Below are 16,097 nucleotides of genomic sequence, written 5' to 3' on the forward strand. Positions count from 1 at the left end.
CTATTTTACACATTTTGCCATGAGGCTTAGAGAAAATGCTGCTGTTTTAGAGCTCAGGAATTCTTGGAAAATGGGACAAGCAACAATTTTCTCACAAATATTTGTCTTCATTTGCAACTAACTGTATTTATGTCAACTCCGTCAGACACCATAAGATGCATTTCATTTTTACAATTATTCTAGATTTAGAGAATGTATGAACATTTATAAACAACTTCTATAAAAGCAAACATTATCTCTTAGGTCTGGCACAGGAAATGACTCAATTGTTTAAGCATATGTTGCAGAACAGTAGTTTAATATACAGTACCAGTCGAAAGTTTGGACACACCTACTCATTCAAGGTTTTTTCTTTCTTTATGCTATTTCTACATTGTAGAATATTAGTGAAGACATCAACACTATGAAATAACATATGGAATCATGTAGTAAAACAAAAAAATGTGTTAAACAAATAAAAATATATTTCATATTTGAGATTCTTCAAAGTAGCCACACTTTGCCTTGATGACAGCTTTGCACACTCTTGGCATTTTCGCAACCAGTCAAAGAGAGGGTGGGTCGCCTCGCTTCTAGTCATTAGGAAACTTTGCACTATTTCGTGTTTTTATGTATTATTTCTTACATTGTTAGCCCAGAAAATGTTAAGTGTTATTACACAATGCTGATCCTCAACACAAGGGTGCGTGCTCAGCCCCCTCCTGTACTCCCTGTTGACCCATTACTGCATGGCCATCCACGCCTCCAACTCAATCCTCAAGTTGCAGATGACACAACAGTAGTAGGCTTGATTACCAACAATGACGAGACAGCCTACAGGGAGGAGGTGAGGGCTCTCGGAGTGTGGTGTCAGGAAAATAACCTCACATTCAATGTCAACAAAACAAAGGTGATGATTGTGGACTTTAGGAAACAGCAGAGGGAGCACCCCCCCTATCCACATCGACGGGACAGCAGTGGAGAAGGTGGAAAGTTTTAAGTTCCTCAGCGTACATATCACCCACAAACTGAAATGGTCCACCAACATAGACAGTGTGGTGAAGAAGGTGCAACAGCGTCTCTTCAACCTCAGGAGGCTGAATAATTTTGGCGTGTCACCTAAAACCTTAATTTTACAGATGCAAAATTGAGAGCATCCTGTTGGGCTGTATCACCGCCTGGTACGGCAACTGCTCCGCCCACAACCGTAAGGCTCTCCAAAGGGTAGTGAGGTCTGCACAACGCATCACCGGGGGCAAACTACCTGCCCTCCAGGACACCTACACCACCCGGTCACAGGAAGGCCAAAAATATCACCAAGGACAACAACCACCCGAGCCACTGCCTGCTCACCCTGTTATCATCCAGAAGGCGAGGTCAGTTCAGGTGCATCAAAGCTGGGACCGAGAGACTGAAAAACAGCTTCTATCTCAAGGCGATCAGACATCACTAGCACAGAGAGGCTGCTGCCTACATAAAGACTTTGGCCACTTTAATAAATGGAACACTAGTCACTTTAATAATGTTTACATATCTTGCATTATTCATCTCATTTGTATAATACTGTATTCTATACTATCCATTGCATCTTAGCATATGCCGCTCTGACATTGGTAATGCATATATTTAGATATTCTAATTCCATTCCTTTACTTAGATTTGTGTGTATTAGGTATTTGTTGTGGAATTGTTAGATATTACTTGCTAGATATTACTGCACTGTCGGAACTAGAAGCACAAGCATTTTGCTACACTAGCAATAACATCTGCTAACCATGTGTATGTGACCAATACAAATTGATTTGATGAGGTAGCCAACTGGATAGCATTTCAATTAACAGGTGTGTCTTGTTAAAAGTTAATTTGTGGAATTTCTTTCCTTCTTATTGCGTTTCAGCCAATCAGTTGTGTTGTGACAAGGTAGGAGTGGTATATAGAAGATAGCCCTATTTGGTAAAAGACCAAGTCCATATTATGGCATGAACAGCACAAATAAGCAAAGATAAATGACAGGCCAATCATTACTTTAAGACATGAAAGTCAGTCAATATGGAAAATATCAAGAACTTTGAAAGTTTCTTCAAGTGCAGTCACAAAAACCATCAAGCCCTAAAATGAAAATGGTTCTCATGAGGACCACCACAGGAATGGAAGACCCAGAGTTACCTCTGCTGCAGAGGATAAGTTCATTACAGTTACCAGCCTCAGAAATTGCAGCCCAAATAAATGCTTCACAGAGTTTAAGTAACAGACACATCAACATCATCTGTTCAGAGGAGACTGCATGAATCAGGCCTTCATGGTCTAATTGCTGCAAAGAAACCACTACTAAAGAACACCAATAAGAAGAAGAGACTTGCACCAACACACCTCCAGGCTGTGTAAGAGCTATTTGACCAAGAAGGAGAGTGATGGAGCGCTGCATCAGATGACCTGGCCTCCACAATCACCCGACCTCAACCCAATCGACCTCAACCCAATTGAGATGGTTTGGGATGAGTTGGACCCCAGAGTGAAGGAAAAGCAGCCATGGATAAATAACTCTAAATTAAGCAAATGTTGGGCGACAGTTAGCCTGGGCCACTAACCAAAATATAAAATGATGGCATGGGAATGATAAGCAAAACAAACTAGTGTAGCCCACAGCCATATGGTATAGCAATGATATGAAGAAATCTATTTTCTTCATATAATAATGTTTCTTTAGACCTGCATAAAATGTATTGTTATTGTGTAAGCTATATTACATTGATTTATTAGGCTTTTTAAAATGTAGATGTTACAAAGGTCCGCATCAGTGGCTTGTATTTAAAAATCCTACAATGTGTTTTTCTGGATTTTATTTTCTCATTTTGTCTGTCATAGTTGAAGTGTACCTATGATGAAAATTACAGGCCTCTCATCTTTTTAAGTGGGAGAACTTGCAAAATTGGTTGCTGACTAAATACTTTTTTTGCCCCACTGTATGTTGATGTCAATTAATGGTAAATTACCGGCAGCTATTTGATGATCAAATATATATATATTTACAAGGTACACAAAACAGGTAGGCATGGACAGAAGTGCAGACCAAACAAGACAAACAGTCCCACCCACAGGACTTCCCCAAAGTTAGATTAGTGGTTCCCAACAGCAGTCTTCCATACGCTGATGAAAGAGCAGTTATGAATGTGTCCTACAGATATTTCCATGTTTCTAATGTCCATGAATGACAGCAGACACGGCTGTCTGTTTTAAAGAATGAGGAGCCTGCCAACGTGAAGCTATCATCTTCTTGGGCTGCTGTTAAGCCAGCCAGACAAATACGTTGCTGTGTGACAGATAGGTCTAAAGTAGTGTCATAACTTAACTAGAAAATAGATGGTGAACACATTATGTCAGAGAGACGGAATGAAACAACTACAGAAATGTAAAACCCCTGGGCACTCCCAAACCATATGAAACAATGTGCCAGGAGCCCCCTGACGGCACAGTGAGAAATTTGGGGATTGTCTAGCTTTCATCTTGAGTAGTTATATGGGCAAAACTGTAACATATCATTTGGTGTAACAAAAAAATTATAATAATGAACTTGAGATGTTGGACCAAACTCTGGTCCAATTGGTCACAGTACTACACACGCAGAGGTCTTCCTTCCTTACGTATGGGACGGGATTGGTTTGTGAGTCATTTTTACGCAGCAGAGATTGTAATTTAGTCAGTCCCTTTGTAGGACAGTGGGTTAACTGATCTAGGAACAGTGGGTTAACTGGTCTAGGAACAGTGGGTTAACTGCCTGTTCAGGGGCAGAACGACAGATTTGTACCTTGTCAGCTCAGGGGTTTGAACTTGCAACCTTCCGGTTACTAGTCCAACACTCTAACCACTAGGCTACCCTGCCGCCCCAATAAATAATGTGTGGATTGGATGGATAGACCATTCATGTCCCCAGAGGACTCCATATGCACACAAAACAACAGTCAAATTAAGTCAAATTACAAGTTAGTGGCAGTTAAACTGCTTCTGGAGGTCTTGGAAAGCATTTGGTAGCCTTCAGTGATATCTGAGGTAGAGGGTGACCACTCAGTTGGAGAGCGTGGTTGTGAAATAAGGGGAGGTGAGGATGGTATTTCAGATTGATTTTAGTCTGATTACCAACCAGGCGCCAGACTGAGATAAGTTGTGAGATGATAGGACCGAATTGGAGTTTGCAGTGTTTGAAGAGGGATATCAGAACGGATTCTGTCTTGGAGTCTATGACGGGCAACTAGTTTTTCCATCCAGGGGGCACCAGAATACAGCTGTATCAGGATGTAACCATGACTTAAGATGAAAGCCCCTTCAAAAAAACAAATTTGAAATTTGGGAGGTTTTGGCCAACTGCACATTTTCTACGCTGAAGTGTCGAGAATTTATTACAGGGGGAATTTCCTCTTTCAGATGAATTTAGCACGTACAGAATGTATCCTATCACAGTATCCTGCTGGTGTTGAAAGAGGGATCATGGGAACTATAAAAGTTGATCCTTCGCTATATATTAATTTAAATTTTCGAGACTTCGAGCCTGAAAACAGACTATGCTTCTTCAGGTGGTGTTGAAGTTGTTTTTGACTGTTGATTGTAAACGAGGATATTATTATATTCCCAGGCAGCGCAAATGTTGGACTCTGGGGCTGTTTAGAGGCAGCTCTGAATCGTTCAAATGTTGGACTCTGGGGCTGTTTAGAGGCAGCTCTGAATCGTTCAAATGTTGGACTCTGGGGCTGTTTAGAGGCAGCTCTGAATCGTTCAAATGTTGGACTCTGGGGCTGTTTAGAGGCAGCTCTGAATCGTTCAAATGTTGGACTCTGGGGCTGTTTAGAGGCAGCTCTGAATCGTTCAAATGTTGGACTCTGGGGCTGTTTAGAGGCAGCTCTGAATCGTTCAAATGTTGGACTCTGGGGCTGTTTAGAGGCAGTTCTGAATCGTTCAAATGTTGGACTCTGGGGCTGTTTAGAGGCAGCTCTGAATCGTTCAAATGTTGGACTCTGGGGCTGTTTAGAGGCAGCTCTGAATCGTTCAAATGTTGGACTCTGGGGCTGTTTAGAGGCAGCTCTGAATCGTTCAAATGTTGGACTCTGGGGCTGTTTAGAGGCAGTTCTGAATCGTTCAAATGTTGGACTCTGGGGCTGTTTAGAGGCAGTTCTGAATCGTTCAAATGTTGGACTCTGGGGCTGTTTAGAGGCAGCTCTGAATCGTTCAAATGTTGGACTCTGGGGCTGTTTAGAGGCAGTTCTGAATCGTTCAAATGTTGGAATCTGGAGCTGTTTAGAGGCAGCTCTGAATCGTTCAAATGTTGGACTCTGGGGCTGTTTAGAGGCAGTTCTGAATCGTTCAAATGTTGGAATCTGGAGCTGTTTAGAGGCAGCTCTGAATCGTTCAAATGTTGGACTCTGGGGCTGTTTAGAGGCAGCTCTGTATTGTTCAGGGTCCCGTTGATTTTATATCCAGATATAGAGCTGTAGTTATATAAAAAACGCTGAGTAGGTTAGGTAATGACTGAGGTGCATTGCCCACACAGAGCAGTACATCAATCTGCATATGGATATATTTGGTAGTCTGTGCCAAGTACAGTAATGGGATCATGATGTGGTGATTGTCGGACAGCTTGCGCAAGAGGTTCTAGGGATAGAGCGAAAAGCATTGGACTTAGAGGACAACCCTGTCAGCTATTTCGGCCTGTGTTGAATTGGGATGAGCATACACTACAGGTCAAACGTTTTAGAACTACTCATTCAAGGGTTTTTCTGTAGTTTTTACTATTTTCTACATTCTACATAAACAAAAAAGTGTAAAACAAATCAAAATATATTTTAGATTTGAGATCCTTCAAATAGCGACCCTTTGCCCTGATGACAGCTTTGCACACTCTTGGCATTCTCTCAACCAGCTTCACCTGGAATGCTTTCCCAAAAGTACTGAAGGAGTTCCCACATATGCTAAGCACTTGTTGGCTACTTTTCCATCACTTGCGGTCTGTCTCATCCCAAACCATCTCAATTGGGTTGAGGTCAGGGGGATTGTGGAGGCCAGGTCATCTGATGGAGCACTCCATCACTTTCCTTCTTGGTCAAATAGCCCTGATACAGCCTGGAGGTGTGTTGGGTCATTGTCCTGTTGAAAAACAAATGATAGTCCTACTAAGCCCAAACCAGATGGGATGGCGTAAAACTGCAGAATGCTGTGGTATCCATGCTCATTAAGTGTGCCTTGAATTCTAAATAAATCACAGACTGTGTCACCAGCAAAGCACTCCCACACCATAACACCTCCTCCTCCATGCTTTACGTTGGAAATACACATGTAGAGATCATCCGTTCACCCACACCACGTCTCACAAAGACACAGTGGTTGGAACCAAAAATCTCCAATTTGAACTCCAGACCAAATGACACATTTCCACCAGTTTAATGTCCATTGCTTGGTTTTCTTGGCCCAAGCAAGTCTCTTCTTCTTATTGGTGTCCTTTAGTAGTGGTTTCTTTGCAGAAATTAGACCATGAATGCCTGATTCAAATCAAATCAAATGTTATTTGTCACATACACTTGGTTAGCAGATGTTAATGCGAGTGTAGCGAAATGCTTGTGCTTCTAGTTCCGACAATGCAGTAATAACCAACAAGTTATTCCACACAGTCTCCTCTGAACAGTTGATGTTGAGATGTGTCTGTTACTTGAACTCTGTGAAACATTTATTTGGGCTGCAATTTCTGAGCGTGGTAAACTCAAATGAACTCATCCTCTGCAGCAGAGGTAACTCTGGGTCTTCCATTCCTGTGGCATTCCTCATGAGAGCCAGTTTCATCATAGCGCTTGATTGTTTTTGCGATTGCACTAGAAGAAACTCTTAAAGTTCTCCATGCCTTAAAGGAATTATGGACTGTCATTTCTCTCTGCTTATTTGAGCTGTTCTTGCCACACCATATAATATTATTATATTATGGTCAAGTAGGGCTATATTCTGTATACCAACCCTACCTTGTCACAACACAACCGATTGGCTCAAACGCATTAAGAAGGAAATATATTCCACAAATTAACTTAGAAGAAGGCACACCTGTTAATTGAAAGGTGACTACCTCAAGAAGCTGGTGGAGAGAATGCCAAGAGTGTAAAACGCTGTCATCAAGGCAAAGGGTGGCTTTTTGAAGAAAAATATATTTTGATTTGTTTAACACTTTTTTGGTTACTACATGATTCCATATGTGTTATTTCATAATTTTGATGTCTTCACTATTATTCTACAATGTAGAAAAAAGTACAAATAAAGAAAAACCCTTGAACGAGTAGGTGTTCTAAAACTATTGACCAGTAGTGTATTTTGACAGTTGGTACCATGGTTTGGCATAAAGGAATCCTCAATTCCCATACGCCGTAGAAGAAGCAATAAATATTGCCACTCTAGGCAGACAAAGGCTGCTTTTTCTACGTCCAATAACAATATGGCTGATGCAGAGTCAGTATTCATTGACCCAATATGGAAAACATAAACTGTATGGTCTTGCTGTACTTACTAACACTGGGTCAGAGTGTATGGTGCCATCCATTGATTAGAATATAAGTTATATTTCAAATGTTTTCATTGGCACCTCAGTTTCCTCCTGGAGGACTGTGGTAACAATGTTGATGGTCCTGGAGGTCTGTGGTAACACTGTTGATGATCCTCCTGGAGGACTGTGGTAACACTGTTGATGATCCTCCTGGAGGACTGTGGTAACACTGTTGATGGTCCTGGAGGTCTGTGGTAACACTGTTGATGGTCCTGGAGGTCTGTGGTAACATGGATTAAAGGAACATGTTTTATGAATGAGAGAGAGCTCCTGCCTGTCAGTTAATTTTCTGATAATCTACCGATCAAGAAAAGCTTGTGGAGAGATGCACAGAGCACATTTTTGTTTCAAATAGTGATAATTGGTCCTTTAATTCTGTAATATTGCGTTGGTTGATTTGTTTAAATTGAATGAAAACAAGGTAGAGTACAACAGAATGTTTCCACAGTCCTCCAGGAGGATCATCAAGTGTTACCACAGTCCTCCAGGAGGATCATCAACAGTGTTACCACAGACCTCCAGGACCATCAACATTGTTACCACAGTCCTCCAGGAGGATCATCAAGTGTTACCACAGACCTCCAGGACCATCAACAGTGTTACCACAGTCCTCCAGGAGGATCATCAAGTGTTACCACAGACCTCCAGGACCATCAACAGTGTTACCACAGTCCTCCAGGAGGATCATCAAGTGTTACCACAGACCTCCAGGACCATCAACAGTGTTACCACAGTCCTCCAGGAGGATCATCCATAGTGTTACCACAGTCCTCCAGGAGGATCATCAACAGTGTTACCACAGTCCTCCAGGAGGATCATCAACAGTGTTACCACAGACCTCCAGGACCATCAACAGTGTTACCACAGTCCTCCAGGAGGATCATCAACAGTGTTACCACAGTCCTCCAGGAGGATCATCAACAGTGTTACCACAGACCTCCAGGAGGATCATCCATAGTGTTACCACAGTCCTCCAGGAGGATCATCAACAGTGTTACCACAGTCCTCCAGGACCATCAACAGTGTTACCACAGTCCTCCAGGAGGATCATCAACAGTGTTACCACAGTCCTCCAGGAGGATCATCAAGTGTTACCACAGTCCTCCAGGAGGATCATCAACAGTGTTACCACAGTCCTCCAGGAGGATCATCCATAGTGTTACAACAGTCCTCCAGGAGGATCATCAACAGTGTTACCACAGTCCTCCAGGAGGATCATCAACAGTGTTACCACAGTCCTCCAGGACCATCAACAGTGTTACCACAGTCCTCCAGGAGGATCATCAACAGTGTTACCACAGTCCTCCAGGAGGATCATCAAGTGTTACCACAGTCCTCCAGGAGGATCATCAACAGTGTTACCACAGTCCTCCAGGAGGATCATCCATAGTGTTACCACAGTCCTCCAGGAGGATCATCAACAGTGTTACCACAGTCCTCCAGGAGGATCATCAACAGTGTTACCACAGACCTCCAGGACCATCAACAGTGTTACCACAGTCCTCCAGGAGGATCATCAACAGTGTTACCACAGTCCTCCAGGAGGATCATCCATAGTGTTACCACAGTCCTCCAGGAGGATCATCAACAGTGTTACCACAGACCTCCAGGACCATCAACAGTGTTACCACAGTCCTCCAGGATGATCATCAACAGTGTTACCACAGTCCTCCAGGAGGATCATCAACAGTGTTACCACAGACCTCCAGGATCATCAACAGTGTTACCACAGACCTCCAGGACCATCAACATTGTTACCACAGTCCTCCAGGAGGATCATCAACAGTGTTACCACAGACCTCCAGGATCATCAACAGTGTTACCACAGACCTCCAGGATCATCAACAGTGTTACCACAGTCCTCCAGGAGGATCATCAACTGTGTTACCACAGTCCTCCAGGAGGATAATCAAGTGTTACCACAGTCCTCCAGGAGGATCATCAACAGTGTTACCACAGACCTCCAGGATCATCAACAGTGTTACCACAGTCCTCCAGGAGGATCATCAACAGTGTTACCACAGACCTCCAGGACCATCAACAGTGTTACCACAGTCCTACAGGACCATCAACAGTGTTACCACAGTCCTCCAGGAGGATCATCAACAGTGTTACCACAGTCCTCCAGGATGATCATCAACAGTGTTACCACAGTCCTCCAGGAGGATCATCAAGTGTTACCACAGTCCTCCAGGAGGATAATCAACAGTGTTACCACAGACCTCCAGGACCATCAACAGTGTTACCACAGTCCTCCAGGAGGATCATCAACTGTGTTACCACAGACCTCCAGGACCATCCACAGTGTTACCACAGTCCTCCAGGACCATCAACATTGTTACCACAGTCCTCCAGGAGGATCATCAACAGTGTTACCACAGACCTCCAGGACCATCAACAGTGTTACCACAGTCCTACAGGACCATCAACAGTGTTACCACAGTCCTCCAGGAGGATCATCAACAGTGTTACCACAGTCCTCCAGGAGGATCATCAACAGTGTTACCACAGTCCTCCAGGATCATCAACAGTGTTACCACAGTCCTCCAGGAGTATCATCAACAGTGTTACCACAGTCCTCCAGGAGGATCATCAACAGTGTTACCACAGAACTCCAGGAGGATCATCAACAGTGTTACCACAGTCCTCCAGGATCATCAACAGTGTTACCACAGTCTTCCAGGATCATCAACAGTGTTCCCACAGTCCTCCAGGAGTATCATCAACAGTGTTACCACAGTCCTCCAGGAGGATCATCAACAGTGTTACCACAGTCCTCCAGGATAATTTGTTTATATAAATGAATTTAGATAATTGCTTCTCCATTTGAGACATTAACTGCTGATTCTGCAACAAAGTAGTGTTGACCGGCAGTTATTTCCATGACGATCACCGGCCGAGAAAATGTCATGACCGCCACAACCCTAATGGTGACACGTTGGGTTTATAAACTGCAGCACAATTAGTTGCGAGTTCATTGTATCTGGATACAGTGCTAGCATGTATTAACAGCAGTTAAAAAAAAAAATCGCAAATGCAATTAAGTGGGTCTAGCATGAACATAAACAACTTGCTCATCCAGTGCTGTAGCTGATAGGAATAGTCATGTCCATAGGCATAGTATTCTACACCTACCATCAGGCCCAGTGCAGTCAGAATTAACATTTTATTGTGTTTCATATCGTTTTTGAACAACAGCTGCTGAATCTTACACTGTAGCAGCATGGAAAATGTGATCAGTGTTATCGCACAATAGTTGCTGGTCCCTACGAGCAAAAGACATTGAGATTTTTGGTTTAAAATACCTATTTTTGGTCAATAGATTTTTCTCCTGGGAATGTATAAAGCCCTTGTTTTGAGCAAGTTCTGAATGAGGGGATACTAGAATAGACCAATAAAGAGACGTAAAAAAAACTACACCCTGCTTTAAAGACAGGAATTTACACTCCCCCTTCCACTTTCCTGTGTGAGTGTGTCCAGACAGTCCACTCCCAGACAGCCCTGGCAAAAACCACTTTTACCTGATCTTTAAAGGGACAATCTGGGATTGGTACATGGATTTTGGACTTTTAAAGTAATTATAGATAGATTTTTGAAGAATATAACATATATTCCTAATAAGCCGTACAAAATCAGAACCCAAAATATAAGCTTGTCTTACTCCAATGTTAGAAACGTTGTACATGTAAACAAACACTGCATAGCCTCAAACTATGCTTAAAGGTTCAATGCAGCTATTTTTATCTCAATATCAAATAGTTTCTGGGTAACAATTAAGTACCTTACTTATTAAGTACCTTTCAATTAAAATGGTCAAAAAGAAACAAAAATAGATTCTAAGCAAATAGCAATTTCTCAAGCAAGAATTTAGTTAGGACTGTCTGGGAGTGGTCTGAGTGGGGAGGGGAAAACTGAAAACGAGCTGTTATTTGCAGAGCAGTTTGGAACTCTCTTTCTTATTGGTCTATTAACAAATGTACCTGGTGATATCACCAGGCAGGCCAAAACTCAGTCCCACCAAAACGTCTCTAACAATAAGAGGCCATTTTCATCATTTTTCACAGAATTATTACAACCTCACAGTGTGGAAATACTGTATATATAAAACACAAGAAATCACATTGTTAACTGCATGTGGTCTTTAAAACTATTACTTTTGATATCATGGATGGTCCTGGCATCCATAGCTCTAGGCATTGATTTTTGAAGAATATAACTTATTTATTCCTAAATTCTATGAATTTAAGAGTGGTTACATTTCTCCAGGCCCATATCTCAGCTTTTTACCAAAACAGAGGCAGGGTGAACGTTTGGTTATTGTTTCAATTGCCGCTTTTATTTAATTTTAATTAATTAATTAAAATTAATTTGTTCGTCCTTTAATAAGAGTTTTGGAAGACAACTTTGCTCCAATACTGTGCATCCTGTGTGCTTTAACCTAATCATTTAAGAGATATGATGCTAAATGATAATGACAACAAGCAGTGCGATCAACAAAATAGGTTAGACCTGAGCAGTGTCATAGAACAACAGAAACACCAACTGATAAGCTGACATCCCCCGCAACATTTAAAAAATATATATTCACAGATTTGATATGCCCATAAATGTGATTTCCATGGGCATACTAAGTCAGCACAGAATTTGTGGCACATAAAGTAGTATTTTTATTTATTTTTAGGTTTATGTCAACGTCAACACGTGTTACTAGGTTACACCTGTCATAACACGACTACGCTTCCTGATTTGTCATAATGGCCATTTTCAATGACTTCCAGGGCTGTATATTGTTCTGCAATACACTTGATTGTAATTACTGCAGCTCCTGTTGTTATTAAGCTCTTTAAAAAAAAGTAAGGGTTCTTACAAAAGAAACAATTGGTAGGAGCAGTGGGATGTGAAGCCTGTCTCGATACAGTAGAGAACACTAGTTCTTAAGGGATCCGAGGTAAGAACACCCTGGAGAGAGAGTAAAGTACATACGTTTGGAGAGAGCGTTAAGCACCATGCTATTTGCTGCATTGTGATGCTTTATAGAGCCTAAAGTGAAGATGGAAAAGACTGCGAATAGTTGGTCCACTAAAATAAGGTAGGCACATTCCTCCATATGATGTGGGAGCCCCCTGCAGTTAAATGGTTCTGGGGCAAAGATACTAAATTCATTTGGAAGCGCATGAATTTAAATAGTTAATGCTTTGCATCTATTATGTTACTTAACGATGATAGCTCCTCGAATCTCTCAGTGAATCAGAGAAGATTACTGCTGGCAGGCAGCAATGCCGCAAGAGAAGATGTTGGCTCTTAGATGGCAATCACCTTAGATGGCAAACCCCCTCCCAAATCGCCAGTGGATACAGTTACTATGAATTATCGACAGCGAGAATGAATGGTGCCCGTCAAGAAACAGATATACTTGACTCTGTCAAGAATAACGCCCAACATATACAATGAAACAATCCATAAAGATATATATATATATGTACAGCACCAGTCAACAGTTTGGTACCAGTCACAAAGACATTATTTGATTATTTTTCACTTTCTTTGCTTTCAGGCCCACGGGGAAGGGATGGTGTGGGGAGAGTTTTCTCTGGTTGCCGGGAGATGACTGACGAGCAACCCTAGTTGCGAGGTGGACACACACACTCGATTTGCGTGTGTGTGTGTGGGGTGGGGGCTGGGTGGGGATTGAGACGTGTTGGATGGGTGTGGTTGGGGGAATGGGATGGTATGGGAGGGTGGGGGTGGAGACATGTTGGCTGGGTGGGGTTGGGGGAATTGGATGGGAGGTTGGGGGTGGAGACATGTTGGATGGGTGTGGTTGGCTGGGTGGGGTTGGGGAATTGGATGGGAGGTTGGGGGTGTAGACATGTTGGATGGGTGTGGTTGGCTGGGTGGGGTTGGGGGAATGAGATGGGAGGTTGGGGGTGTAGACATGTTGGATGGGTGTGGTTGGCTGGGTGGGGTTGGGGGAATTGGATGGGAGGTTGGGGGTGGAGACATGTTGGATGGGTGTGGTTGGCTGGGTGGGGTTGGGGGAATTGGATGGGAGGTTGGGGGTGGAGACATGTTGGATGGGTGTGGTTGGCTGGGTGGGGTTGGGGGAATGAGATAGGAGGTTGGGGGTGTAGACATGCTGGATGGGTGTGGTTGGCTGGGTGGGGTAGGGGGAATGAGATGGGAGGTTGGGGGTGTAGACATGTTGGATGGGTGTGGTTGGCTGGGTGGGGTTGTGGGAATTGGATGGGAGGTTGGGGGTGTAGACATGTTGGATGGATGTGGTTGGCTGGGTGGGGTTGTGGGAATTGGATGGGAGGTTGGGGGTGTAGACATGTTGGATGGGTGTGGTTGGCTGGGTGGGGTTGGGGGAATTGGATGGGAGGTTGGGGGTGTAGACATGTTGGATGGGTGTGGTTGGCTGGGTGGGGTTGTGGGAATTGGATGGGAGGTTGGGGGTGTAGACATGTTGGATGGGTGTGGTTGGCTGGGTGGGGTTGGGGGAATTGGATGGGAGGTTGGGGGTGGAGACATGTTGGATGGGTGTGGTTGGCTGGGTGGGGTTGGGGGAATTGGATGGGAGGTTGGGGGTGGAGACATGTTGGATGGGTGTGGTTGGCTGGGTGGGGTTGGGGGAATTGGATGGGAGGTTGGGGGTGTAGACATGTTGGATGGGTGTGGTTGGCTGGGTGGGATTGGGGGTGTAGACATGTTGGATGGGTGTGGTTGGCTGGGTGGGGTTGGGGGAATGAGATGGGAGGTTGGGGGTGTAGACATGTTGGATGGGTGTGGTTGGCTGGGTGGGGTTGGGGGAATTAGATAGGAGGTTGGGGGTGTAGACATGTTGGATGGGTGTGGTTGGCTGGGTGGGGTTGGGGGAATGAGATGGGAGGTTGGGGGTGTAGACATGTTGGATGGGTGTGGTTGGATGGGTGTGGTTGGCTGGGTGGGGTTGGGGGTGTAGACATGTTGAATGGGTGTGGTTGGCTGGGTGGGGTTGTGGGAATTGGATGGGAGGTTGGGGGTGTAGACATGTTGGATGGGTGTGGTTGGCTGGGTGGGGTTGGGGGAATGAGATGGGAGGTTGGGGGTGTAGACATGTTGGATGGTGTGGTTGGCTGGGTGGGGTTGGGGGTGTAGACATGTTGGATGGGTGTGGTTGGCTGGGTGGGGTTGGGGGAATTGGATGGGAGGTTGGGGGTGTAGACATGTTGGATGGGTGTGGTTGGCTGGGTGGGGTTGGGGGTGTAGACATGTTGGATGGGTGTGGTTGGATGGGTGTGGTTGGCTGGGTGGGGTTGGGGGTGTAGACATGTTGGATGGATGTGGTTGGCTGGGTGGGGTTGTGGGAATTGGATGGGAGGTTGGGGGTGTAGACATGTTGGATGGGTGTGGTTGGCTGGGTGGGGTTGGGGGAATTGGATGGGAGGTTGGGGGTGGAGACATGTTGGATGGGTGTGGTTGGCTGGGTGGGGTTGGGGGAATTGGATGGGAGGTTGGGGTGGAGACATGTTGGATGGGTGTGGTTGGCTGGGTGGGGTTGGGGGTGTAGACATGTTGGATGGGTGTGGTTGGCTGGGTGGGGTTGGGGGAATGAGATGGGAGGTTGGGGGTGTAGACATGTTGGATGGGTGTGGTTGGCTGGGTGGGGTTGAGGGAATGAGATAGGAGGTTGGGGGTGTAGACATGTTGGATGGGTGTGGTTGGCTGGGTGGGGTTGGGGGAATGAGATGGGAGGTTGGGGGTGTAGACATGTTGGATGGTGTGGTTGGCTGGGTGGGGTTGGGGGTGTAGACATGTTGGATGGGTGTGGTTGGCTGGGTGGGGTTGGGGGAATTGGATGGGAGGTTGGGGGTGTAGACATGTTGGATGGGTGTGGTTGGCTGGGTGGGGTTGGGGGTGTAGACATGTTGGATGGGTGTGGTTGGCTGGGTGGGGTTGGGGGAATGAGATGGGAGGTTGGGGGTGTAGACATGTTGGATGGGTGTGGTTGGCTGGGTGGGGTTGGGGGAATGAGATGGGAGGTTGGGGGTGTAGACATGTTGGATGGGTGTGGTTGGCTGGGTGGGGTTGAGGGAATGAGATAGGAGGTTGGGGGTGTAGACATGTTGGATGGGTGTGGTTGGCTGGGTGGGGTTGGGGGAATGAGATGGGAGGTTGGGGGTGTAGACATGTTGGATGGTGTGGTTGGCTGGGTGGGGTTGGGGGTGTAGACATGTTGGATGGGTGTGGTTGGCTGGGTGGGGTTGGGGGAATTGGATGGGAGGTTGGGGGTGTAGACATGTTGGATGGGTGTGGTTGGCTGGGTGGGGTTGGGGGTGTAGACATGTTGGATGGGTGTGGTTGGCTGGGTGGGGTTGGGGGAATGAGATGGGAGGTTGGGGGTGTAGACATGTTGGATGGGTGTGGTTGGCTGGGTGGGGTTGGGGGAATGAGATGGGAGGTTGGGGGTGTAGACATGTTGGATGGGTGTGGTTGGCTGGGTGGGGTTGGGGGTGTAGACATGTTGGATGGATGTGGTTGGCTGGGTGGGGTTGTGGGAATTGGATGGGAG

General features: G+C 45.1%; 1 protein-coding gene across 3 annotated transcripts in view; it reads right to left on the reverse strand.

The window, feature by feature from the left end:
* The window catches only part of LOC109897150 (glucosidase 2 subunit beta), a 293,964-nt gene that overhangs the window by 63,840 nt on the left and 214,027 nt on the right, over window positions 1–16,097 (reverse strand). The window contains exon 12 of one of the 3 annotated variants that reach the window (XM_031832598.1): window positions 7,586–7,766. The exons of the other annotated variants lie outside the window; for them this stretch is intronic. Within the exon in view, the coding sequence (XP_031688458.1) occupies window positions 7,586–7,766 (181 nt within the window). The remainder of the gene's footprint in view (window positions 1–7,585; window positions 7,767–16,097) is intronic. 3 annotated transcript variants of the gene reach the window in all.

The sequence above is a fragment of the Oncorhynchus kisutch genome, linkage group LG9 (genome assembly GCF_002021735.2).
Source record: "Oncorhynchus kisutch isolate 150728-3 linkage group LG9, Okis_V2, whole genome shotgun sequence".
Classification (NCBI taxonomy): Eukaryota; Metazoa; Chordata; class Actinopteri; order Salmoniformes; family Salmonidae; genus Oncorhynchus; species Oncorhynchus kisutch.